General features: G+C 47.9%; 2 protein-coding genes across 8 annotated transcripts in view; one reads left to right on the top strand and one right to left on the bottom strand.

The window, feature by feature from the left end:
* The window catches only part of LRP6 (LDL receptor related protein 6), a 179677-nt gene extending 173019 nt beyond the window's left edge, over positions 1-6658 (top strand). Inside the window, exon 24 of the mRNA XM_039239926.1 lies at positions 6077-6658. The gene's annotated coding sequence lies outside the window, so the exon portion shown is untranslated. The remainder of the gene's footprint in view (positions 1-6076) is intronic.
* The window catches only part of BCL2L14 (BCL2 like 14), a 34991-nt gene continuing 10824 nt past the window's right edge, over positions 2546-26712 (bottom strand). For 5 of the 7 annotated variants that reach the window (XM_039239930.1, XM_039239927.1, XM_039239931.1 and 2 more), the window contains 6 exons: positions 17450-17883; positions 12383-12562; positions 10105-10175; positions 7538-7804; positions 5855-6018; positions 2546-2978 (listed from right to left, as the gene is read on the bottom strand). In XM_039239930.1, coding sequence (XP_039095861.1) covers positions 5875-6018; positions 7538-7804; positions 10105-10175; positions 12383-12562; positions 17450-17876 — 1089 coding nt within the window. In that variant the 5' untranslated portion in view covers positions 17877-17883 and the 3' untranslated portion in view covers positions 2546-2978; positions 5855-5874. Of the gene's footprint in view, positions 2979-5383; positions 5550-5854; positions 6019-7537; positions 7805-10104; positions 10176-12382; positions 12563-17449; positions 17884-26712 lie in introns of those variants that run through there. The other 2 variants (XM_039239928.1, XM_039239934.1) reach the window with 2 other exon arrangements.

The raw sequence follows: 26712 nt of genomic DNA, 5'->3' as shown, positions 1-26712 counted from the left end.
TCATACTTGTTTACAAAAGCATTTTTGTTTACGAAAGCATGTATAAGCCAGTGCAAAAGATTAGTTCTTATGGCATAAAGTATTACTGTCTATAAATGGTGTGCTGTGGAGAAGGTATCCAGTGGTAGCCCTGAGGCAGCCAAGGGAGGGTTAGCAAATGCTTCCCGGAAGAACCACAGGAGGGAATTTGGAAGGATGGGCTGGAGTTAATTGAATTAGTGGAAATAAGAGGTATGGGGACCAGGCGGCAAAGACGCACCAAAGGAAGAAAATACGGTTATAAAGGCTCAGAGATGCAAGGTTGCAAATAGATAATGTGGGATGGTTGGATCAAAGGGGGAGAAGAGGTGATCTCCATTGTCCCATCCATAAAAGGAAACTCCTTTATCCCTAATGCCTTTATCCCTACCCGTTATGACTTTCTGGGTGGGGGCAGGAAGTGAAAGGGAATATTTTTTTTCCACTGTTACCTGATTTACTTTCTTTATTTGCCCTTTCCCACAGCTCCAGGCTTGATTCAGCATTGTCTAAAGCCGCCATTTATCAACAGTGGTATCAGGGTTTACTAATCATTTGTTCTTCCTCTTTCATGCTCTGTCAAGTCGCTGTTTATTTCTCAGATTGTCACACTTTACAGATCAAACATAGGCTTCCCCCTCATCAGCCCCTATGATGTATGGTTTCTATAGATTAATTCCACAAGGAAAACCAAAACAATTGCAATCCAAACACTGTTTAACATTAGTTATCTTTTTTGTGTGTACTTCGATTAAAAAGTACCAGAATACCTTTAATTAATGATCTCTTTAAAGTTTTTACAGTCTTTCAAATGAACAAGTCAGAAACAGTTACACAAAAGCCACATCACACGAGGTGTTGGACAAAGAATTTGGCGACATCTGATTGTTACTCACTCAAAATTCTTTTGGCTCTTGCGGCCATGGTAAGCAGAAGGAGTGGGGGAAAAAGACTTGTATAGTGGATATTTGTCCCTATAAATGGGGACGACCCATATTGAGCCCTCCTCCTCTCTTTAGGGAATTCTCTACCTTATGTAACTTAAATATGGTAAACAGAACCTTCTTCCCATAATGAACTGAAAGCGTCGGACAAGCCCAGTGTCCTAGCTCCTGACAGCTGTTGCACAGGCCTATGGTCCGGGGTCAGCTAAGCGAAATAATCCACCTGGGATTTTTACCTTGGGGACAGTGAGGCAAGGTTGGGATGATTTTTCCCGGTAGAGAGGACAGATGGGAGTGGGGGTAGCAGCAGCATTTTTCAGTAGCGGCGGGGCCAGCAGTGGCACGCCATTTCTGGGTCGCTGGTGGAGACGGGGACATCCGTGTTCTGTGGTGACACCAGACTGAAGTGTGATTTTGCCTGTGATTCCGGCGACATGGGCTTCCTTTCAGTTTTCCCATATCCAAGTCTAGGAGAAAAACTCATTTTTATGGCGATGGGTAGCGTAGTGATGGGGATGAGGTACTAGAGAGGCCCATTTTGCCTTGAAGCTGGAAGTATGTCTGATTAACTCATTCATTTACTGGTGCATCAAAGGTCTGCTAAACACCGGTTTTACATCACGCTACATGCTGGGTGCTACAGATACAGAAATTTGTAAGACTATAATTTGATAGTATTCTTAAAATTATTGCTTCAATCATTACCCTTTGTTAAGCAGTTGTGACACATATTTCACTTACTATAAAACCTCACTCTGAACAGTAATAATTTCAGGAAAACAATCAGGGACTGCTCTGAGAGGAGGGGAAATTTCCGTTTAAGCTGAGAGCAGCACATTAATATTGAGCATACGTGAGCGCTCAGCACTAAATACCAAGCACCGTTGTAAGCCCTTTTTATAAATTAACTCATTCAATCTTCATGGAAATCTTAGTACTATTATGTTTTACTTGTTTTAACCATAAGATACTCCTTAAAATTTTTTAAATGTTTATTTTATTTTATTTTATTTTATTTTATTTTATTTTATTTTATTTTATTTTTTGAGAGAGAGAGGGAGACACAGAATCCAAAGCAGGCTCTAGGCTCTGAGCTGTCAGCACAGAGCCCAATGTGGGGCTCAGACTCACAAACTGCGTGATCATGACCTGATCCGAAGTTGGACGCTTAACTGACTGAGCCACCCAGGCGCCTCATGTGATACTCTTTTGACAGTGGTCCTTCCACATGTTTGACAGCTACTGGTCATGACACTACCGCAAAAAAAACAGCAAAGAAAGTTTCAGAGTCCTTGAGAAATAAAGGTGGGGTCTCTGAGATTGTCGAGGGAGACAGGAGTAATTATTTTCTGCCAAATGGAAGTTTTTCAAACTGCCAAAGCATTTTTCTAGGGAAGTGAGTCAAAGGCAGACATGGTAGTATCTCTCCAAACCAGTGGATAGAGCAGGGAACTCAACAGTCTCTTTGAACTATGTCTACCAACATGAATAGCAACATCTTCCTAAAGGTAAGCTTGAAACAAGTCATTGGTAGGCCATCCCAAGTGTCGTTTAAAAAGAAATGGTACTAGAAAACCAAAGAGTAAACACATGCACGATTTCTCATTTCACCCTCATGAGATCAGCAAATATCTGTAACAGAATTTCCCTAAAGCGGCCCACAGAGGCAAGATGACTGTCTCCGTTCTGAACATCTGAAAGGAAAATTGCCACTTGTCTTCCCAGACTTCCTTCCACACTCACTGGACGACCTGAAAAACAGGGATGTCACTGGCCACGCTACTACATTCTATGAGCCGCAGACGGACGCGGCCTCTCCCCTCAGGCCTCTGGATTCACAGGAACAATGACTTTGAAAACTTCAGTGCTCCCTCTGCCTTGCACATGTTTATTTTCTCCCATAGCCTATGCCGAGACCAACATAGACAAGATCCTAGCTGCATAAGGAGTGTTCCGGATTACAAATCTTCTGATGTTTCAGTCTACTTCTTCATGTGATATTCCGAGTACATTTTCCTACAGGGGAAAAAGAGAAACAGATCCATAAAATTCCAAGTTTGAATCACTGTTGAACTGAAAACATATACCTGTTAACTCTGCTCTCTTGTCCCAGGCATGGTCTGGGTTTTAGAGACTATGTTAGGGTTGGGGGAAGCTTTGGAAAGATGAGCAGCGGCCTTGGTATTCCTGAAAGGAAAACATATACGAAGGACTTATGTTACACATCCAGGCCTGACGGGCTAGATGAGAAAGGCCTTTGATGCTGTCTTTAAAATTCAAAAGAGAGGGGCGCCTGGGTGGCTTAGTCGGTTGAGCGTCCGACTTTCGCTTAGGTCATGATCTCGCGGTTCATGGGTTCGGGCCCCGCGTCGGGCTCTGTGCTGACTGCCCGCTCAGAGCCTGGAGCCTGTTTCAGTCTGTGACTCCCTCTCTCTCTGACCCTGCCCTGCTCACGCTCACTCTCTCTCCTAGAAAAAAAAAAATTCAAAAGAGTAAAAAAGAAAATTAAAAGAGTAGATACTGGAAGGTTGAAGGTTATGGAGATCACCAACCTCTCCCTACAAAGCTCTGCGAAATGGATGAGGTCCCAGGAACAGAGGGTAACATTTGAACAGTCCTTGACAGTGAGGAAAAATGGCCAAGGGGTGAATTAAAGTCTCACGAGAACTACTTTAGCATGCTTTTTATTTTATTTTTTTAAAGTTTATTTATTTTTGAGAGATAGAGTATGCATGTGGGGGAGAGGGGTGGTGGGGGGGGGAGAGAGAGAGAATGCCAAACATGGAGCCCAATGCGGGGGTTGAACCCAGGAACTGTGAGGCCATGACCTGAGCCGAAACCAAGAGTCAGACCCTTAACCCACTGGGCCACCCAGGCACCCCTAACATGCTTTTTAGATACAGTTGCTATTCATTCATTTGACTGCTTGATTGACTGATTATGCTCAGAGTATTGGCTGAACATCTATGATGTATGTAGAAAGAATGGAAGTTCTGAGAGACAAGCATAAAATACATAAACCTGCCCTTGTGTTTGTACTTTAGTTGAGAAGGTTAGACGTACTTGCATGAAATGCAAAATACTGAGAGAGTTGGGAACCTTGGGTGGTGCATAGGAATCATTTTCCTCTTTCCATACCATTATAAGCACACCCTGGAGCACCACCAAAATAACAGAGGCCAATGGAAGTCCCTAGAGGCTTGCCACCCAGCGTCATCCTTCTTTCTTGTGCACGAAGACTGAGCACAGATGTCACATCTCCTTCATACTTTCATAGCTCATATCAACTCATAAATATGCCTTTATCAACATCTTCCTTCTTTAGTTTTTGCAACTCCTCTATCAGCCTTGGAAAAATTATAGTCCTTTCTCTCTCATCCCCCTCCCAATTTCCAGCCACATGCTCCGAATTAAACCTAACTGCGGCCAAGACTCAAAATTCAGATTTATGATGACCTGGACAAGTAAACTAATAAATTACAAATGATAAGGAACAATGCCATCAAATTCTGAAGCCCTTGAAAATTCCATTTATTATTTCCACCAAAAATCCATCGATCTTCCCTAATTAGAACTGTTTTTCTCTCTAGCACCAGCAGCCAAATTAAAAAATAAGTAAATAAAAATGTATTCTTTTTTCCTTTTGTCATTTTATGTGCTTGCTAGAATTAGAACGACCACTTTTTCACAACAGACTTGTTGAACTATACCCTAGAATTCATCCTTTTAAAATATGTAATCCAGGGGCATTTAGTATGTTCACAAAATTGTGTACATTTGCCTGATTTTACAACATTTCCATCACACAAAAAGAAACCCCTTATCCATTAGCAGCCACTCCCCATTCTCTCTCTTCCCCTCTAATCTGCCTCTGAAAATTCACCTGTTCTGGACATTTCATGAAAATAGAGTCATATAATATATGGCCCTTTTGTTTAACTTCTTTCACTTAGCATAATGGTTTCAAGGTTCATCCATCTGTTCCATTCCTTTTTATGGCTAAATAATATTCCACTTTATGGACATACCACCTTTGGGTTTGCTATTCACCATTCATCACTGATGAACACTTGAGGTATTTCCACTTTGAGGGTATTATGCATAACGAACGCTGCCATGGTCATTCATCTACAAGTTTTTATGTGAACATTTGTTACCAATTTTCTTGAGTATATATCTAAGAGTGGAATTGGTAACTCTATGTTTAATATTTTGGGGGGATTGCCAAATTGTTTCCAAAGGAAAAATTTTAGAACTCAACCAGTAATGTATGAGGGTTCAAATTTCTCCATGTCTTCACCAACATTTGTCACACCATGCTAGTGGGTGTGAAATATCTTATTGTGGTTTTGATTTGCATTCCCCTAATGTTGAAATGAAGACGTTAAGCAAGCATCTTTTCATTGTTTATTGGCCATTTGTGTATCTTCTTTGGAGAAATGTCTATTCAAAATTGGCTCTTGTCTTTTTACTGTCGACTTGTCAGAGTCTATTACATCTTCTGAAAACAAGTTCTCTTTCAGATAAATGATCTGAACATATTTTGTTCCATTCTGTGTGTTGGCTTTTGATTTTCTTGGTAGTGTCCTTTGAAGCAGGAAAAAATGACTTATTTTTTAAATTAATTTTTTTTAAGATTTTGTTAAATAATCTCTATACCCAATGTGGGGCTCAAACTCACAACCCCAAGATCAAGAGTCACATGCTCCACCGACTGAGCCAGCCAGGCACCCCTGAATCAGAAAAATTTTTAATTTGATGTAGTCCAATTTATTTTTTCTTTTGTTGTTTGTGCTTTCGGCATAGATTATTTTTTATAGAGCACTTTTAGCAGTTCGGCTACACTAACTAACTAACTAGACTTCTGAGAACTGGGCCCAGTTGATACTTACAATCTTTTTGGGAAAATGTATTAACAAGTCCCACAGGGATGATTCTTTCCTGTATATAATCCTAGTGCAGATATGAAGTATTGTAAGAAGTCAGAGGCTGGTGAGGCCCTTAAGCTAGGGTGGTCAGGAAAGGCTCTGGGGCAGAGGAGGGGCTTAAGAGGGTTCTGGAAGAAAGAACAGTTAAAGCCAAAATTAACATCAAGGTGTCTACCCTCCTTTTAGCACGAGTTAAGGCAGCTTAAATTGAGAATACTGAAGAGCCTCAGTTGTTCAGATCAGCCACTTACGGCTCCCATACCTGGTGCAGGCGTGGAAAACAGAAGGGAACAGAGGACGAGGTAAGCTAACAGGCAGCCACTGAAGGCCACAGCGGGCACGTCAGTCCCTTAGCAAGATCAGCTCTATGTCCTTTCTGGAAACCAAGAGACCAAGACTGGAGGCCTCAGGGCCATGCTGACCCTGCGTGGAGCAGACTCAAACCTGCTACGCTGGCTCCCTTCTAGTGGAAAGAGGACGAATGATAACGTGGGACAAAGGCCTGGGCTTCCAGGAAGGGTTTGAACAGACCGGAAAAAAAAGAAAAAAAGAAAAAAAGAAAAAGGGCCCTGAGCCTACTGATATTTGGGCTAAACTAAACTACGGGCTAAAGCATTTTGAAAAGGTTAACCTTATGAGTCCGTCTGAGTATATAGCTGCTTTGAGGAAATCTCAAGGAATGAGGAGAAAGGTCGGGGGTGAGAAAGGTCTGTTTCGCCTGATGGCAGGCAGTTAAAAGCAAATACAAGTCTGGGGCGCCGGGCTGGCTCAGTGGAGAAGAGCAGGTGACTCTTGATCTCGGGATTGTGAGTTCAAGCCCCATGTGGGGCATAGAGACTGCTTTAAAAATAAATAAATAAACTTTATTTAAAACTAAACAAAAAGATACTGACATAATGGCTTGCTTTTTGGTTTGTATCAAATGTCCCTTTTAGGGGCACCTGGGTGGCTCAGTCGGCTGAGCGTCTGACTTCGGCTCAGGTCATGATCTCACGGTTCGTGGGTTCGAGCCCCGTGTCCGGCTCTGGGCTGACAGCTCAGAGCCTGGAGCCTGCTTCCGATTCTGTGTCTCCCTCTCTCTATGCCACTCCCCTGCTCATGCTCTGTCTCTTTGTCTCTCAAAAAGAAATAAATGTTAAAAAAATAAAAAAGAAATAAACATTAAAAAAAAAATCTCCCTTTTAAAAGGGCTGGGTCCAAGCGGCAATGACAAAATATCATGGTCGCTGTGCCTCTCCCTGCCTGTCAGCAGCTAAGAGAACAAGGAACTGTTTCCTCTCCTCATCTCACTGCCAGACTTCTGCTGCCTGCAAAATGTGTGAGAACAAATTATATCTAAACATTTTATATCTCGACATCTCTTCATTTCCTGTTATATCTGACCAGTCCCTCCTCTCCAACACACATACCCCATGTACCCTTTGGGAGTCCAGTAAATATTTATCGATGATGAAGATAATCACTAAAAATAGGTTCCCATCACTGGGATATATCTCTTGCCACTCAACTGTTCTAAATCCATGAGAACTGCCTCAAAGACGTGTTCCCTTCGGTTGAAAAAAAATGAAAAAAGAAAACCCCCCACAACTTTCCACTCCATCTCCTCTGAAGGCTGGGAAGATTCATTTTGAAATCGGATGCACTCACCCATCCACCGTGCTGCTGGACCCAGGGCGAGAAGCTGTCTTTGAGGTACTTGGTTCCAAACCCCAGCACCCGGTTCATGGGGTGATTGTCGATGGCGGTGAGCTTGCCAATGACGTCTATTGCAAGGGCAGCCTTAAAGCCCTGAGCTCTGACCTCTGATTCTCCCCTGGTATCCACACCCCTTAGGAACTGGTCTGTGATGTTCTTGAAAACACGGTAGCACAGCAGGTCCTGGAGGCTGTTCGTTAAAGCCTTGTCTTTCTTCAACTGTAGACAAGAGAATACGCGTTTAGTGAGGTCAGCGGCCCTTGCCTCCACGGCCTAACACGAGAATCAACAGCGGGCCACTGAACCCTGCAGTGGAGAACCCTGGATTCCAGTCAGACAACTAAGAAATTTCTTAAACTAAACGTTTATTTGGGAATCCTCTGGTCTTTGAGGAATGACAAGCTAAGCAGGTTCTCAACAAATATTGCTTCCAAAAGGGATATCCCTGTGGTGGGGATGCGTCAGGTGCCAGGTAAAGATTTCAGTGGAGCAGCGTCCTTTATGTGAGCCCAGCCCCCTCCCCCGCCCCCCCCCCACCCGCCGCGGGACACAGGGTCCTGCCTGAATTATAAATCTGAAGCAAGAATGACTAGTGTCCTCTATACCAAGAATGGACTCCTTTTGATCCATGACCCGGTTGAAGAAGCTAGACTCAAAACCCCAGTGGGCAGCCAGGAGCCTGGCCTCCACCGGAAGGGGAGAAGAATCAAATGCCAGGAAGAAACACGTCCGTGGAGCACCCTGGCCCCTCCCCCCTTGCTCCCTTAGGTGGCACCTGCCTCTGGCATCTCAGGAAGCTGCCAGATGAACCTGCATGTGGCCTCAGGGATGAGTGCTTTGCAGGTGCTCTGCAAGCCATGAGATTAGGGGTTAGGGTTAGGGTTAGGGTTAGGGTTAGGGTTAGGGTTAGGGCTAGGGTTAGGGTTAGGGTTAGGGTTAGGGTTAGGGTTAGGGTTAGGGCTAGGGCTAGGGTTAGGGTTAGGGTTAGGCCTAGGGCTAGGGTTAGGGTTAGGGTTAGGGTTAGGGCTAGGGCTAGGGTTAGGGTTAGGGTTAGGGCTAGGGTTAGGGTTAGGGTTAGGGTTAGGGCTAGACAGAGCCACTGTGCCACTCTGGTAGGAACTCACACCCAGGCAGCAAAGCCAGCTTCTGTGTGTTCCTACTGGACTCCTTTACTGGAGAAACAAGCACATTTTCTGCATAAGTAACGTAACGTGTCACCCCAAATCATCAAGAGACTGCATCGAGCAGAGGGATATTTTTGAAAGTGCCAATTTATGGGATGAAGAGGAAAGCATCTCTCTTTTGAACCACGAAGGTCGGCTTCATATCACCCCCTGTCCCTTGCCTCCACGACCCAACGCAAGTCCCTTCTGAGGAAGGTTGGGAAGGAGGCTGCCATGACAGCCACAGAACTTTCAAGCTGTAAAAATCGTCAAGGATTCGAATCGGTCCCTCCCAGGACAAGGACTGCACTGCCGGCTTGTTATTGGCATCTACTGGTAACTCTTCGGGTGACAGGAGGCTCACTCCCTCACAAGGCAGCCCTGAGTGCTAGAAAGTTCATTCCTAAAATGGAGAAAACCAGTTGCCCCATAACTCCTGTCCAATGATGTTAATTCCGGAGAAACTAATAGGAGTGCCCTTACGTCACGTACCGCATCCTATTTCCTTTCTCTGCACGTGTGGACTTGAAGCTCACACACCCTCCCGGTTACCATCCTCTGGGCACACAGCTCACAAAGGCATAGAGAGAGGACCGACTGAGAAGCTGGGCCCGGGGTAGCGTGGCTGGCCGGGTAGTGCTGTTTTACCTCCTGCACAGCCACGTGGGGCCTGACTTCCATCTACTGATGGTGGCAGGACAGGGCGAGGGGTCCACGGGTCACTCCTTGACTGACAGGCCCTACAGGGGTCTCGGCAGTCTGTGGGCAATGGCACCGAATCTCGGGGGCCTGCTCACCAGCTCTCTCACACTTTCCTGACGGGAATGACGGGTCTTGACTTCTAAATGGCAGGAAGTCCAAAGTTCTCCAAGCAACTCTAATCGGCCTCCCTGGCCAAACAGCTAAGAGAGACCTCGAGCAGAGAACAGCCCAGCCACTCTCGGGGGAGGTGTCGGGAAGGACTCCAGCCTCGGAGCAGGCGTGGGACACGGCTGTCCAGACTGCAGGGCAAACGCAAGAGTCTCAGCTTCTCTGAGGATCAGTTACACCGGGAACCAGATTCATCATTCTATTCAGCAAAGTTTAATTTATTGGTGTCTTTGCTTGCAATAACAAAGTTACATTTTTCATTTCCAAAAATTCCAGGGAGGCTCCAGAAGGTTTACTTATGTTTTCCAAAGTGATTCATTTTTGAGATGCTGCCAGCATGAAGAATTTGGAGTCCAAGGGAAATAAAATTTAGGACTAAGTGGAAACCAGAACTTGCAGAGGAATACAATCTGCAGTACGATTCCGTTCTCCGTCCCAGTGCGTGGGCCCAGAAAACAAATCACATTAGTTCAAGAAGTTCCATACCTCTCTTTCCAACAGATCCCCTGAATATTTCAGCAGCTCAACGATTTTGGCTATTATTTGCTCTTCTCCATCTGTCGGGGGAAAATTCCAGTTAGTTCTTTTAAGAAAAAATATAATCTTAGCTTTCCCCCCCCCACCCGGGACAACACTTGTAGCCTGATTAGGGATTGAGGGAGACATGCGCTTTGTAATTCTTAGCAACTTAACTCTTACCTCGCTTCATCTGATGAGGCACAAACCACTCTGGACACCGTCTCCTGCAGACCCCTCCTCTCCTTTCTTCTTTTTTCCCTCAGCGCCCCACTTCTCACCATGAAATGTGCCACTGTATTTACTGGAAGAATGTGGTTGAGGGGCACCTGGGTGGCTCAGTCGGTTAAGCATCTGACTCCGGCTCAGGTCATGATGTCCCAGTTAGCGGGTTCAAGCCCCACATCAGGCTCTGTGCTGACAGCTCAGAGCCTGGAGCCTGCTTCAGATTCTGTGTCTCCCCTTCTCTCTGCTCTTCCCCAGCTCACACTCTGTCTCTCTCTCTCAGAAATAGCTAAACATTTAAAAAAATGTGGTTGAAGATATTGGCTCCACAACACATCATCCTATCTCTGAAGACATTTAGGAGAATCTTCTTTTTTGTCGGTAGGATTCTCCCGCTTTTTCCACAGGGACGTGATAAATTCCAGTTGGTCATAGTCCCCCTTTGTGCTGCTGGAAAGCATAGAGCCGAATTTGTGGGCCCCATCTGAGAGAGGGGTACGGTCTTCCTGGCTTGCATTTGGGGAATTAAACTCATTCCTAAACCCACCTTCATTTCCCCACGAGTGCATTCTTTTTACATTACCTTTCAAATCTGATTTATTTGATTAATTTTAGTTACTAACGTGTGTATTTTGCATGCTGTCTTCACAACAAGGGAATAAATAAATACAGTTGTGAAGCGCTCCCACTCCAAAGGCTAAAGTGACAGGCAGGTAGAGACACAGCTCCCGCTGGCCTGCGGTGCGGACATCGGAACAGGGCACGTGGGGTTTGATTTTTCTTATCTCAAAACATGCTACCCACCGAGCATGAGGAAACTGGCCATTGCTACAGAACAGGATCCAAACAGAGAAGAGCCAGTTAGTGATACAGCAGCACTTCTCGTTGACCGCACGATCTTCGAAGTCGTGGAGTCATGTTTGTTCCAGAGAAGAGGGAAAGGGGGGCCAGGAAAGTAATCCAGCCCGTCACATCCCAAGAAGGTCTAGTGAAAGGCAAGGGAAGTGGCAGGTCTGAGACTCAAGTCGCCTGGGAGAAGCCAGAACGCAGGTCTCCACGGCCCCGGGGGCTGGGGGGGAGTTTTTATCTGACGCTGCTGCCTCTCTCTCTGAGGGCACTGTGACAAGGGCCGGCGTTTCTCATGTGCACACGGAATAAGAGCCTCAGCCTGAGCCCGGTTCAGGAGTCCACGCTCCACCACCCAGACACACCAGAGATCACAATAAGGTAGAGGCCCCCTCCAGCCGCGGGGTGGGGGGAGCTTGTGATCCCCACAATGCAGCTGGAGACAGGCGGACTCACCGCTCTGCTTCTGGGGCTCCGAGTCGCCACAGCCCGCACCTTGTACTTGGGCTGTTGCAGACCCCGGGCCGCCTCTGCCCCAACCCCTGGGCTGGAGTTTGGGGAAGGAGAGCCATGAGCAGGGACAGTCACCAGTGAGGGCCAGTGGGACTGAACTTCCCTTGCTGTGGCACGTGGCCGTGCTCCCCCCCCACCCCTCAGGAGTCCCTGCACATCTGCTGGGAACTACCGGCCGAGCTATTGCTGTGGCTTCCGTGACCCCTCTGGTCACCGCTTTTCATTCTGCTTCACATAGTGCGCCCGACCTGGCGTCCGACGCCGCTGCCCTGCTTTTTCACAGGAGCCCCGGGCAATGCGATGCGTCCCTGGGCCCAGGCTCCGTCTACACCTGGTGAGCTCCCACGAGCAAACTGACCTGTGGCCGTCGCCCAAAGGATTACATCCAATAGCGCGTTTCCCTCCGTGGCCAGGGCTGAGCGCCCGCTCCGTGCCCCCTCCTCCCTCTCAGCCCGAGACTGTGCACTTAGCAGTGAGCTCGGCACGGCGCTTCAATCTGCTGGCACGCTGCCCTTGCCTGCGCCGGGCTCCAGAGCTAAAGGTCGGGGCCTCCGGGAGGCTGCCGTCCTGCCCTTCGTCCAGGGCAGCAGAGACCCCTGAATTGCCGAGCCCACAAATGCATAGCCGGACGTGGAAGACCCAAGCACGTGGAAGGCGAGTTTACCTTTCTTAGCTCCGGGCGCTCGAGGCTGGGAGCAGTGGCCCTGGCGCTGGAGGAACTGATGGACAGGACCGCCCTTGGCCTCGTGGCTTCCCGCCTGGCCGTGGACTTCTTCGGCTGGGGGCCAGGAATGCACAATTTCGGCCACGCGGTTGGCAATGGAAACGACTTTGGGGTCCTCGGCTGAAACGAGACAAAATGGTGCTGAGAGGCCCTTACCAGAAGACCTTGGTCTAGCTCATTGGTATGCACGGTCACCCCAAACGAAAAGCCCAGCCTAGAGGGAGAGGAAGCTGCCCGGGGGCGGGGGGCTGGGGGGTGTTGTACGTGTGTGCGGAGGAGGCCATTCTTCAGAAAGCTCTGGCAGTTGCCTGGCAGAGGCCGGGATGGGGGCGGAGCACACAGAGGAACGACTGCCACCTTGAAACAATTGCCCTTCTGCACCCTCTTTTTGAAGTCTTGTGAAATTAGGGTCCCCTTTCCCCTTTGCAAGGGAAGAAACACAAAAGAAAGTGCTTAGTTCTTTGCTTCAGGGAATCCTCATTATGCTTTTATTTTTATTCTTCTTTTTTTTTTTTTTGGACATCCTTTATATCTTGGGAGAGCTGGCCCCTACGTGCAGAGGAGGGCATTCAAGAGTTTGGCAAGCCTTTGGGGGTTGGTCACTGAGGAAAGAGAAATATCCCCGCTCTCAGACCATATTCATTACTCAAGCCCATTATCAAGTCAACACTGAACTCCCCTTGCTCTTAAAGGGACACGTCTTCTCTCTCCACCACGTCTAACAGGAAACATCCAATTAACGCCGATATGTACCCCAGGGTACAGAAAGAGCAATCCCTGGCTTTCGAGAATTTATAATCCAGGACAAGAGGTATGTATTTGCACACGTTACTCTAGAATAAAGCATGTGGGGGCATGAAGGTTTCAGTGGCAGTGGCCCACTGAATGTCCTAGCCTGTGTAGGGACAAGTCAGCTCTGCTCTCGTTGGGGATGGGGTCAAGTGCGGGGGGTGGGGGGAGAAGGGAGGGGTCAGGTGCTGCGGGGCAGGTGGTATTGCTGAGTTATTTGGGACTAAAATTTTCACTGTTGATTTGTCACTAAGTTCTTAAGTTTTAGAAATTGATGCAAACCGTGTCTTTGATGCCATACAAAGCCTGATTAATATTTGAAAAACACTACCCTGTTCACACACCTGAAGAAAGCAACAGAGTGGGGTTTGGGCCGGAAGGTTAGGGGTGCCCAGAGGAATTCAGGATGGCTACGAGAGGCCTAGCCTGGGTCCCAGGACAGATCATGTCCCATGCTTTGACATCGTACGGAGCTGCCAAGGTGACTTCGGACCGTCTCTCCCTGGATTCCTCCGGGAACGAGAGAGTAGTGCTCTCCCTTCACCCTCTGGGCATCACTGGAAGACCATGGGAACTAATGGTTTGTCCTCAGTGCCTTCCTTAAAATACTAACACATAACGGTTTTCTTAAAAAGGCCATAGCGTTCATGTTTGGTCCACAGGGTTCAAAAAGAGATAAGAAGGAGTGAATTGAAAAGAATTGGAGAGTCAAGGAGAGAAAGATTGATGCTTTTCCTTCCCGTTTTAAAAACCAAACCAGGGGCGCCTGGGTGGCTCAGTCAGTTAAGCGTCCAACTTCGGCTCAGGTCACGATCTCACGGTTTGTGGGTTCAAGCCCCGCATCGGGCTCTGTGCTGACAGCTCAGAGCCTGGAACCTGCTTCGGATTCCGTGCCTCCCTCTCTCTCTGACCGTCCCCTGCTCATGCTGTCTCTCTCTCTGTGTTAGAAATAAATAAAACATTAAAAAAAAAAAACCCAAACCAAATATATACTTGCCATCTTATTTGCAGCCCCGCCAGCTGGCCACCGATGGCCCCTGACAAGGAGGCTGGATCCCAGGGCTGGCGGGAGCCTTCCCTTGTATCGGCAGAAGATGGGGATATTTTTATTCCCCCTCTGTACCCTTGCGCGGCTGGTCTGGGGTGATCAGCACATGGCTGTCCCACCGGAAAGCCACACTGCGTCCATCTTGCACTCAAAGGAGGCATGTGAAGTCCCCAAAGGCTGTCCCTCCTCATCTTCCAGCCCCCATCATGTGGCAGGGCGATCAGAAGACCATTGGCAGGCCCGGAAATACCCAATCTGACTCCGTCGCTTACAGTGTCTCGCTTTCTATGGATTGGTGGGCACGGAGGGAGGGAGGCAGGGGTGGACGTACAGGAAAAAGTAGAAGCGAGTACGTTTAGACTCAGATGAACTAGCTCTAGGGAAGATGCCCGTTTTCCTTCTTTCGTTCTTTTCTTCCCAATTTGTATTTAAATTCTAGTTAGTTACCATATAGGGTAGGATTGGTTTCCCGAGAATTTAGTGACACGGCACTGACACACAACACCTAGTCCTCTTCCCAACAAGTGTCCTTCTTAATAAGATTCCCATTTTAAATACCTTAATTTTAAACCCTGAGGGAAGAAAAGATTCCCTTCTTGTCGGAGTTGATCTCGTCTGACAGGCAAGGGGAAATCGGATGGGGGTGGGGAGAGGACGGGAAGGCTGCCCATCCTTTGGGGTCTATTTGGGGGGGAGGTGGTGTCAGTGTAAGTCTAAGGAGAGCAGGAGACCGCTTTGTGGGGGGGGGGGGAGCTCTGCCTTTGGCTGGAGGCATTGGTTTTGTGGATGTATGTATTCATTTATTCTAAAGCGCATTTATTTATTTTGAGACACAACGCAAGAGGGGGAGTGCAGAGAGAGAGGGAAAGAGAGAGGATCTCAAGCAGCCTCCAAGCTGCCAGTGTGGTGTAGAGCCTGATTTGGGCCATGAGATCAGGACTGGAGCCAAAACCAAGAATGAGACTCTCAACCAAGTGAGCCACCTGGGCGTTCCCCCCTGCCCCACCCCCGTGCGAGGCTTTTGTTTTAAAGAGAAGGGGCAACCATTTCTCCATGGTTGAGACCACTCTTTCCTTCCCAGTATCCATTTTCTTCCTCCTTAGCAAGAGACCCCTGAAGTGTCACAGGCAGCAATGCCTTCAGCTGCACAGACTACATTTCCCAGCCTTCTTTACAGTAAAGAGTGGCCAGTGAGATGTAAGAAAAGTTGAGTGCAGTTCCAAGAAAGCTCTCTAAAACGGAACTGAAGTCTCTAGAAAGACACCCTTTTGTTCCTCCCACCACTTGCTTCCTCTTTTCCCCGCTTGAAATGGAGAGGTGACGGCTGGCATCTCAGCAGCCACTTTGGCATATGAGGTGACTCTGAGGTTGGAAGTTACTAGCCAAGGGATGGCAGAGTAGGATCATTCCACATGTAGCGAATCCTAGCTGTGGACAAATAAGGGCTCACAGGTAGTTTCTAAGATTGGTCCTGACACCTGTTTCTCTACCTCCTAAGACCTCTCGCTTCTAGACTTCGATCTTGTGACGTGACCTTACAGTTCTCACTGAAGCCTGGTGTCTGAGTCCTGCAAACAGCAGCGAGGGCTAAACTGTGACCTTCAGGTAAAAGAACTCAGGCGACACCGGCTGCGAAGCTCTGAGTTTTACGTAGCAAAAGAGATGAGCCACATCCGATGAAAAACCACCAGACTGCCCCCATGACCGGCCAAGTAAGAGAGTGGGCTACGGAGAGGTGGGAAGGGAAGACACATGGAACCCAAGTGTCTACAGCGAGACCTCCCTAGGGAGGGTCATTCCTACTCTTCTAGAGGTGTCTATGTCTACATAAAGATCTCAGAATTTTAGTAAGTGAAAAAGGTCAAATGACACTTCAGGTTATCGAAATACAGAGTGTCATTTGTCTCGGGAAACCAGAAGATTAAAGTTTGTAAAAGCTGCCTCTGTCTCTCGGAAAAATCCAGAGGAGAGCCAAGCAGAGAAGCCTATTTAGGTGCTTTCCCACGGTTCTGTATGCTCCAGAGCTAAGCTACCATCCCCAATGGGAGCTTGTGCTACGGTACATGGAAGGAGGAGTTCCCCTCTCGTTCTAAAAGTTTATCACATTTTTTTAATGTTTTATTTATTTCTGAGAGAGAGAGAGAGAGAGACAGCGTGAGCAGGGGAGGGTCAGAGAGAGAGGGAGATACAGAATCTGAAACAGGCTCCAGGCTCTGAGCTGGCAGTCAGCACAGAGCCCGACGCGGGGCTCGAACCCACGAACTGTGAGATCATGACCTGAGCTGAAGTCAGACGCTTAACCGACTGAGCCACCCAGGTGCCCCCTGGTTCTAATAGTTTTCAAGTCTAGCGGGAAATCAACATTTCCTTGATCATCACGAGGGATCAAAAACTACCAGGCGTGCATTGTTGCTCCAAGTAAGCCGGGACAGTCACACCATTTTAAAATTGAGACATTACTGCCACCTGTTGACTAATTATTGACAATCTACCCCAGCCGCCAAGCCCAGCAGGAGTGGGGGGTTTCTTTTAAAATCTGGGCAGAGGGTCCTAGGTGTTGTTGAAGGGCAAGAAGCTGGTCGATGGAGGGCAAGTCTCCATGGTAAAGCCCTTCGCGAAAATGTTTTATTCAATAGAATGTATTTTGTCCCACTGAGGGAAGGTTTTAACAAAATGCTTCTCAGTTGTGTGTTTTCTTTTTCCTAGAGTGCTTTATACTTTGAAGAAGTATTTTTGTATATAGCTACCTGATCTTTCCATCCATCCTAAGAGGTCGGGAGGGTGGGACATCCCAATGTACAGATGGAAATAAAGGCCCAGAGAGGTGAGTTAACTTACCTCCAGGAGGGTGCCAGCCTGAACCCCTATGTAGGGCTCTTTCTTTTATACTGGTCTCTGGCACAGAGGATCAGGAATTTGGGCAGCAAACTTATTTATAGACAGAGGAGCCGGACAATCAGTCCTGTCACCCTTCGCTGCCATTCTCTTACTTTCTGCTTGGCCTTCAGAAAAGCAAGGCTGTTATTATCGAATATTGACAAGTGGGGAAACCGAGGCACAACGGAGTGCCCTCCCTCAGACCACATTACCAACTGGGAGGAGATGAACCACTGTGCACACAAAGAAGGGGAAGATTTTGTTGTGGGAGAGCAGGATCCCCCAAATCCTACCTTCATGCTCTATACGGGGTCCCACGTTGGAAAGGGACCGAGTCCTTGGCTGACTGGGCCCTTGAAACTCTGCTACTGTCCGACCCTGGACATGCAACATAGGGGGGCTCTGTTCATTTTCCTCCCTCTCCGCCACTCCAAAGAGTGTTCTCCAGGACGACTTTTTCTTGCCCAGGTTCGCGGCCTTCTCGGTGGACGGGGACGTTCTCCAAGCCCATGACACCTGTGTCCACTCGTGTGCTGGCCAACTCCCCAGTCCTCTCTGGGACGAACTTCTCGCTCTGGGCAGCTTTGACGAGGCGGCGGCATGCGTGTTCCCGAAGACGTGGTGTTTGGCGTAGAACGCCAGGATTTTGAACTCCATGCTGTTCGGGTCGTCGTCGTCCAGGGGGATCTCCTCCAGGTCACGGGCACTGACGGTGCACATGGCGAGCCTGCAGCAACAAAGTCCACACGCGTCCTTGTACCTGTGGGCGCGCTACTCTCTGTAGGTCAGGAGAGACCGGTGGATCACGGCGAACATTTATTGAGCACCTATTCTGTTCGTGCAGAGAAGCAGGGAGTAGTCAGACATGGGAAACCCAGGGTTCCTTCTGAAAGCGCAGCCTCGCAGAGGAAGAGAGAAGGCACAGAGGCAGCTCCAGAGGAGGAGGAACCGGGTCAGAGCACGCGAAGCCTCCTGGACACACAGAAAGGGTTTAGGCCGGGGGAATGGTATTGGGGCTAAGAACAGGGTGCGCAGAGGGCAGACCGTGGTTGAGTCTGGGATGTGTCTGAAGAGTGGCCAGAGGGCTGAACAGCCGGGGTTGGGGGAGGGAGGGACAGCAAGTGAAATAATGGCAGCGGGGCCAACTCTGGGGGCCTTGGAACCTGCGACTAAAAACCTCCGCGTTTTCTCACTTTGATCAGTCAGTACTTCCCAAAGGAGCCCGAGACCTGAGACCTCGAGAGGCAGTTGAAGGGCTTCTTGGGGAGGGTGGGTGGGCAGAGGGGGAGGCTAACTCAGGAGGGAAATACCTGGGATCTCTGACCCTTCCCATCCTCTCTTCCTTCATCCTTGACCCTCTCCACTGGCTTGCACAGGTCTGCTTCCATCTCCTGCCATCTTGGTATTCTGTGTAAGATTTCACCTGGGGGCGCCTGGGTGGCTCAGTCAGTTAAGCTTCTGACTCTTGATTTCGGCTCAGGTCATGATCTCACAGTTCGTGAGTTCGAGCCCTGCGTCAGAGCCTTCTTGGGCTTCTCTCTCCCTCTCTCGCCGCCCCCGCTAGTGCACGCAGTCTTGCATGTGTGCTCTCTCTCCCTCCCTCTCTCTCTCTCAAAATAAATCAATAAATAAACTTTAAAATATCCCATCCAGGGGCGCCTGGGTGGCTTAGTCGGTTGAGCGTCCGACTTTCGCTCGGGTCATGATCTCGCGGTTCGTGGGTTCGAGCCCCGCGTCGGGCTCTGTGCTGACTGCCAGCTCGGAGCCTGGAGCCTGTTTCAGTCTGTGACTCCCTCTCTCTCTGACCCTCCCCTGCTCACGCTGTCTCTCTCTCTCTCCTAGAAATAAATAAAAAACATTAAAAAAAAAATTAAAAAAAAAAATATCCCATCTGAAAAAAAATCCCGTTATTTTCACAGATTTGAAGAGCGCCGATGCAGGCAGCAGAGAGCTTTCCCAAGTTTTAGCGGGAGAGTGATACAGTCGCTGGCAGGTTTTGGAAAGGTCGATCCAAGGACTGAGATGATGAGATAGATTCCCTTTGCATCTCCCTCCCCCCCACATTCTCCCCTCCCCCCACCACGTGGTCTCAAAGGTCAACCATTTGCCTCTTCCAGATATGGTGTTAGTGCCCCCCTATACATATATGTATACGTATATATCCTCAGCCGAATATAAACCCCATGAGGCCACGTGCTCCTCTGTCTCAGCCTCATGTCCGGTGCCTACGGTAACACCGGGAGCAAAAAGGCACTGGACGGAAACTTGTGGAACGTTTTTTCCTACTTGGAGAGAGACTGGGTTCAAATCCTGGCTCCACCACTGGCAGTTCTGTGACTGGCCTCCGTGCCTCAGTTTCTCATGTTGAGAATGGGCATGCTAACAGTACCCGTTTCATACTGTTCTGGAGCTTAAATGAGTTAATGTTTGTAAAGCATCTAGAATAGAACTTAAGTGTTTGAACGAGTGCCTGGATAAGTCTTTCAGTAAGGAATATTTATTTATTTATTAAATGTTTATTTTTGAGAGAGAGAGAGAGAGACACACACACACACAGCATGAGTGGGGAAGGAGCAGAGAGACAGGGACACACAGAATCTGAAGCAGGCTCCAGGCTCTGAGCTGTCAGCACAGAACCTGATGCGGGGAACCAAGAGATCCTGACCTGGGCTGAAGTCAGCGGCTTAACCAACTGAGCGATCCAGGCGCCCCCTCCCCCCCTTTTTTCCATTAAGGAATATTTATGAAACTCACTTCGGGGATCACTGCTGCTTCAATTAAGCTCCAGACGGTATAGGGAGAGTGCAGCATTTGCAGCAAGAAGATGGGTTGAAGGCCTGCTTTTTTACTTATTGGTAAGGGGACTGAAGCCAATCACTAACCCCTCTGAGGTGTTATTTCCCTATTTATAAAAAGTGACTCACATTCTCTAACTCACTGACCATGTAGGAGGACTAAATGACAACCTGTGAAAATACTGAAAACAAGTGTTGGTCTGTACAAAGTAGTAGTTTACATGCTGGTCTCTTGATGTAGTTAACCTAGTTCACATGCCGGGCCATCGGCTTACTAGCTGTGTGACCAGGTACGTTTCTTAATTTATTCGTGCCCCCGTTTTCCCATCTACAAGATGGGGATTTAAAAAAAAACCCTACTTAGGGGCGACTGGGTAGCTCAGTTGGTTGAGTGTCTGACTCTGGATTTCGGCTTAGGTCATGATCTCACGGTGGTCATCAGATGAAGCCTGGAATGGAGGTGAGCTCTGCACTGGGCATGGAGCTTACATACGATTTTCTTTGTGCCTCTTCCCCTTCTCACGGTCTCTCTCTCTCTCTCTCTCTCTCTCTCTCTCTCTCAAAAAACAAAAACAAACCAAAAAACCTGCTTTCTCAAGTTTGTATGGGGATACAAAGAATGTGTGTGTACACTTAAAATAGTGGACGGTAGATGATAAATGCTCAAGAAATATTGGCATCATTATTTATTACAATTATACTATTTTAATAGGTTACTTTTTTGTAAGTAAATATTAATGTTTAGAAAAGCAACCTCCTCAAATGCAGCAATTCAGAAAACTAGTGACATACAAATATCTGGTTTAGCACAAAAGCCACCCTCTTGTCTACATATATATGTGTATAGTGTGTGTATGTGTGTGGGTGGGTATGTAAAGTATATATTCTGTAAGAAATGAAGGCTGGGACCTGGCTGGCTTTCCTAGCACCAAGCACCATGCCTGACACATGGTAAGTTCTCCATAAATATTTGCTGCATGAAGGAAAAATGATTATAGAGCTGCCAGATAAAATACAGAGCATCCTATTAAACTTGAATTTCAGATAAGCAAATATTTTTTAGTATAAACATGTCCCAAATATTGTATGGAACAGGCTTATACTTAAAAAAAAAAAAGTGTTGTTTATCTGAAATGCCAACTAAAGTGGACGTCTTGCATTTTTATGCAAATCTGGCAACCGTAGGAACGTAAGATGTTGAGAAGGGTGATAAAAGTGAGTGAGTGAGATGGACCAAGGGCGAGAGTGAGCAGCCTGACATAAGGGAGAGAAGAAGCCAGAAAGAGTGAGGCAAGAGCAGGCTAGGCGGCCGGAACTGGGGCAGCCCACTCGGTGTGGCAGGAGCTGAGCCCAGAGCTGTACTGTGTCAGGAGAGAAGTGATCAGGTTTTACATTTGAAGGTTCCTTTTGAATTAGGCAGCTGAGGAAGGTTCCGGGCAGGAAACGCACTCAGGTCCTGCAAGAACCGTGTCCTGGGTGGGAAGGCGAGCCCTCTCCTCAAGCCATACTGTGCTTCCGAAGAACCTGCACATAAGTTAAAAAACCCCAAACCTTTCTAGTGTAGTGGGAAGACTTTAAAATAGTGTGTGTGTGTGTGTGTGTGTGTGTGTGTGTGTGTGCGTGCGCGTGCACGCGCGCCTGAGTGGCTCAGTCAGTTAAGTGTCGGACTTCGGCTCAGGTCATGATCTCACAGTCCATGGGTTCAAGCCCTGTTTCCGATTCTATGTCTCCCTTTCTGCTCCTCCCCTATTCATGCTCCGTCTGTCTGTCTCAAAAATAAAACAGTAAAAAGAAAATTTAAAAGTGTATGTGTGTGTGTGTGTGTGTGTGTGTGTGTGTGACTGACTGAGAGAAGTAGGGTCTTCTTTAAGATCTCATGGTTCACGAGTCGGGCTCTGTGCTGACAGCTCAGAGCCTGGGGCCTACTTTGGATTCTGTGACTCCCCCTCTCTCTCTCTCTGCCCCTCCCCCTGCTCATGCTCTGTCTCGTTCTCTTTCAAAAACACATAAACATTAAAGAAAGAGAAAAGAAAAGAGTTTGCTGGATGCTGACTCAGGAGCATGATCAGAAAAGGGGAAAATTACTGAGGTCACAATGGAGCATACAGTCTTTCCATGTGAAAGAAGGGATTTTTGTTGTGTTACAGGCTAGAAAGGAATGGGGCCCTTGGCCAAGCTAAAGGGCAAGTCTGAAAATGAGAGAGAAGCAGAAAGCACGGCAGAGCTCAGGTCTTGGCCCGGGTGAGGCAGCCCTAGAGCGGGGTAAGTGGGGGGAGGGGGTGTGTGGATGCTGTGACCAGGGCCTGGAAAGCCCTGGGCTAAAATAAAATAGTGGAGACATAAAAGTATCCGTTCAGACACTTTAAATGCGTTTGACAAGGGCAGGGTCTTCGCCTCTACTGACCCGCATTGTCAATGAAGGGAGAGCTGTTAACGTTGTAGCTAAGGCTTAATTTAAAGCAGCCATAGTTTATCGCATGTTGGATTCCTTCTGCTCTCAGCTATTCTTGTGGAAAGTCAAAGCCCAACTTTTTTTTTTTAACTTTTTTTTTAATGTTTTATTTATTTCTAGGAGAGAGAGAGAGAGAGAGACAGCGTGAGCGGGGGAGGGTCAGAGAGAGAGGGAGTCACAGACTGAAACAGGCTCCAGGCCCCGAGCTGGCAGTCAGCACAGAGCCCGACGCGGGGCTCGAACCCACGAACCGCGAGATCATGACCTGAACTGACCCAAAGTCAGATGCTTAACTGACTGAGCCACCCAGGAGCCCCTAATGAGTTTGTTATTTTTAAAGAAGTAAACATTTTAAACATTTCTTGGTTTAAAATATGTTGAATATTTTAATATGTTGAATATTGATATAGTCCACGTGAACAAAAGATCTTTGGGGTCCTCAATAATTTTTTTTTTAAATCGTTTATTTATTTCCAGGAGAGAGAGAGAGAGACAGTGTGAGCAGGGGAGGGTCAGAGAGAGAGGGAGTCACAGACTCTGAAACAGGCTCCAGGCTCTGAGCTGGCAGTCAGCACAGAGCCCGACGCGGGGCTCGAACCCACGAACCGCGAGATCATGACCCGAGCGAAAGTCGGACGCTCAACCGACTAAGCCACCCTGGCGCCCCAGCCCCACTTTTGAATTTATGGAAACTCACACCATAAATATTCCGCAGCTCTGGGTGGCCCCTCCCCCACCCCAGGCTGGTTCAGAGCCTGGAGTGGGCGGATCAGCCGCACAGTAAGACCGGGGAGGCTTATTCTAACTCAGTGGCTCGGGGTACACAGCCCTGCTCCTCCTGCCCTCTATCTACGTCTGCTCTCCTGACCCATAACACACTATGGCGAACCTACTTTCCCAAGCAAGGTCATACAGCTGCTGGGTTGGCCTCTCTTCCCTCCCTGAGGGCTCCTCCCCTCTCTCGCTCCTAAATGGCCAAAGTCCCCCGGGTCTCCCCTCTCCCTTTGGGAGCCCCTGCGCAGAGGGCTGTGTGGGCGCCGCTGCATATTCAGCTGGGAAGTCCGAAATTTCGGGAAGCTCCTCAGCTGTCATCACCTGACAGCCACACTTCGGGGGATTTTTAGCAGTGGATTCACCGTGGAGGTTGGATTTCACTTCCCTTCCTCTGGAAGGTAATGGATAAGCACTCGTGCCCCGGGTTCCCGCACGGAGGTCGCCCGAGGCAAGCTGGGCCGCACTGAGCTCAGTTTGCTGGGTGCAGGTCCGCCCCGTGCGAAGGCCAAGGCCACGCAGGGCGCCTGCGGGGCTCAGCACAGCGGCGGCTTCCAGCGGCGGCTCTGATGTGCGGACGAGGCCCGGGGGCCGCGGGCAGACACACGCGTCCCCGAGGGGAGTTCCCAGACCTGTGGGCTGAATTTTGTCTGGTGGCCTTGAGCCTCCCCTCAGCATCCTGTGCCCCTCCCTGTGCCCTTCAGAACCTGTCTTTTTCTTCCTCCCTGAACTCCAGACATGTTTCTATCTCCACACCTCTCCCCTGTTTGCCATCTCCGAGGACGACACGTGTTGTAATCCTAATGGTGAAACGAGCTAAAAATATCTTCACTTCCCACAACAGAAACTAGCCTGAGAGACAGACCCTCAGAGCACTTTAGTTATACAAAGGACTGAGGCTCTCACAGGGCGGGGGGCGGGGGGAGGGACTCAGGAGGGAGCTTTCTAGAGGGGAGGGAGAGACAGAGCTAGACCACAGTCCCACGAGGTGCTCAGCACCCTGGGTGCAAACCCAGATTCCGTGTCCCAGCCCCATCCCGCTCTAGGGGAGGGAGACAGCGTGTCCGTGTGCTCCTGGCCACTAGTGGGCTGTCACGTCGTCACACAGCTTGTCGCACGATGAGAGAGAACGCATAGTATTATCCATGATCCAGCCCGTTCTGTATGCTGTAAACCTTCTACGGCAAAGGAGAAATGAAAGAGAAACCTAATACATCTTTGTCTGTCGTTTTCCTGGAAACCCCAACAAACTAGACTCTTCGCTGTCATCTGGCTTCCCGAGATTCACATGATAAGAACTTTTTCATAAACCAAGCCGACCGCTCCCCTGGTTAGACTGGTCTCCTTAGCAAATCTGGGACTGAAGACCCAAACTGGGTCCTCCTGGGAACGCTGGTGCCCCCTGGTGTTACCTGGGAACAGAGCCGTCAGTGGTTTCTCCTGCTTCGGGTCAAGGTAGGCAGCAAGGGTATTTCTATACCCAAGTCTCTCTCCACAAAACTGAAGAGGAAACTTTCACCCAGGCTTCTGGGCTTCTCATTTACGGAGGCTCATGCGATCCAAGGTCCCATCTGGTTGTAGCTGCTTCAGGTTTGGGACCAGTAAGGCTGAAGTAAGGCTTAGGGAAGACTCCCACTTCCTGGTTAAGCCCTGCCCCCAGCTTTTTAACTGAAGGAGGGGTTGACCTTTGCCCATGTAATTTGACTAAAAGTAGTTCTACCTCCTTTATCAAAAACTCTCACTGCCCTTTGGGACAATTAGGTGGGTGTTTTCCTGGTAGTTCTTCAAGTTCTTTACATTTCATTGGGTCAGCAAATGTTTACTGACCACCTAGTATGGATACGACAGCTCTTGTCTACATTTAATCTTAATGACACTGAGAAGCAGGTGTTACGGCCCCCATTTTACAGATGAGGAAACAGGCTCAGGGAAACAGCGTATTTTGCTAATGGTCCCTGTCAGTTGAGCTGAGATCCGAACCCTGGTCTCCTAGCCCCTCACACTATATCATGTTACCCCTCCTCTGTGATTCAGTCTATTCAAATGGGACCACTGGCAAACCTTGAAAAACTGACTCTAACCCCAGTTGTAGAAGCCACAAAACTCATTCCCTCCTCACCAATTTTATTATTATTTTAAAAATGTTTTAGGCAGGGGAGGGACAGAGAGAGAGAGAGAGAGAGAGAGAGAGAGAGAAAGGCAGAGGATCAAATCAGGCTCCATGCTGTCAGTGCAGAGCCCGATGCGGGGCTCAAACCCATGAACCATGAGATCATGACCTGAGCCAAAGCCTGATGCTTAACCAACTGAGCCACCCAGGTGACCCTCTTTTTTTTTTTTCACGTTTTAAAGATAGAATTCTCTATGTATATGAAAGAAGATAGTTAAATATGATTTCACATTCTCTCCAGATTCTTAACCGAAAGAGACATTTACGGCCATCCGTGTGATCATGAAACCTTGAGATCTGGCCAGTAAAACATGAAGATGAAGGAAGTGTGAGGTGGAGAAAGAGGAATTAAGGCTAATTTCATAAAAGTGAAGGAAGAATTGGCCGTTTAGATGTTGGGCAAACAAGTCCATGAGAAACAAATGGACAGTGGTTATGGGAAAGTTGTTCTATGTGACTCAAAGTAGATTTTAACCAGCAAACTAATATTTATTGCACATAACATGTGCTAGTCTAGTCAATTTAAGGGGTATTAAAACATTAAGAATGGCTTTTCTTTTTTTCTTTTCAGAGAGAGAGAGTGAGCACATGCGAGTGAGGAGAGAGACAGAGGAAGACAGAGTGGAGCAGTCAGCTCAATGATGAAACTGAATGAAATCTGTCTCCTTCGTTAAATTCATGCCTAACTATTTTATTTTTGATGCCATTGTAAATGGGATGTTGTAAACAGGATTGTTTTCTTTTTTCAATAGTCCATTGTTAGTATATATAAATGTAACTGATTTTTGTATATTGAGTTTTGTATCTGAAACCTTATTGAATTATTAGCTCTAGCAGGTTGTTTGTTTATTTATTTTGGGAGAGAGAGCAAGTAAGAAAGGGAGGGGCAGAGAGAGGGGGAGAGAGAATGTCAAATGGACTTTGTGTCGTCAGCAGAGCCCAACGTGGGGCTCGAACTCATGAACTGTGAGATCATGACCTGAGCTGAAATCAAGAGTCAGATGCTCAACAGACGGAGCCACCCAGGCGTCCCTGTTTGTTTTTAAGTAGGCTCCACGCCTAGTGCGGAGCACAATGTGAGGCTTGAACTCACCGCCCGAGATCAAGACCTGAGCTGAGATTAAGAGTTGGACACCCAACTGACTGAGCCGCCCAGGTATCCCTCTTACAGGTTTGTATGTTTGTCTGTTTGTTTGGCGGAGTCTTTAGAGTAATAATATGTCATCTACAAACCGAGACAATTTTACTTCTTCCTTTCTTATTTGGATACCTTTGATTTTCTTTTTCTTGCCCAATTGCTCTGGCTGGGACTTCGAATATTACGTTGAATAGAAGTGGCTAGAGTGGGCATCCTTGTCTTATTCCTGA

This window comes from Hyaena hyaena, unplaced genomic scaffold (genome assembly GCF_003009895.1).
Source record: "Hyaena hyaena isolate Hyena2069 unplaced genomic scaffold, ASM300989v1 scaffold_164, whole genome shotgun sequence".
Classification (NCBI taxonomy): Eukaryota; Metazoa; Chordata; class Mammalia; order Carnivora; family Hyaenidae; genus Hyaena; species Hyaena hyaena.
The sequence above is the reverse complement of the archived record's forward strand: the minus strand, read 5'-3'. Positions and strand labels throughout refer to the sequence as shown.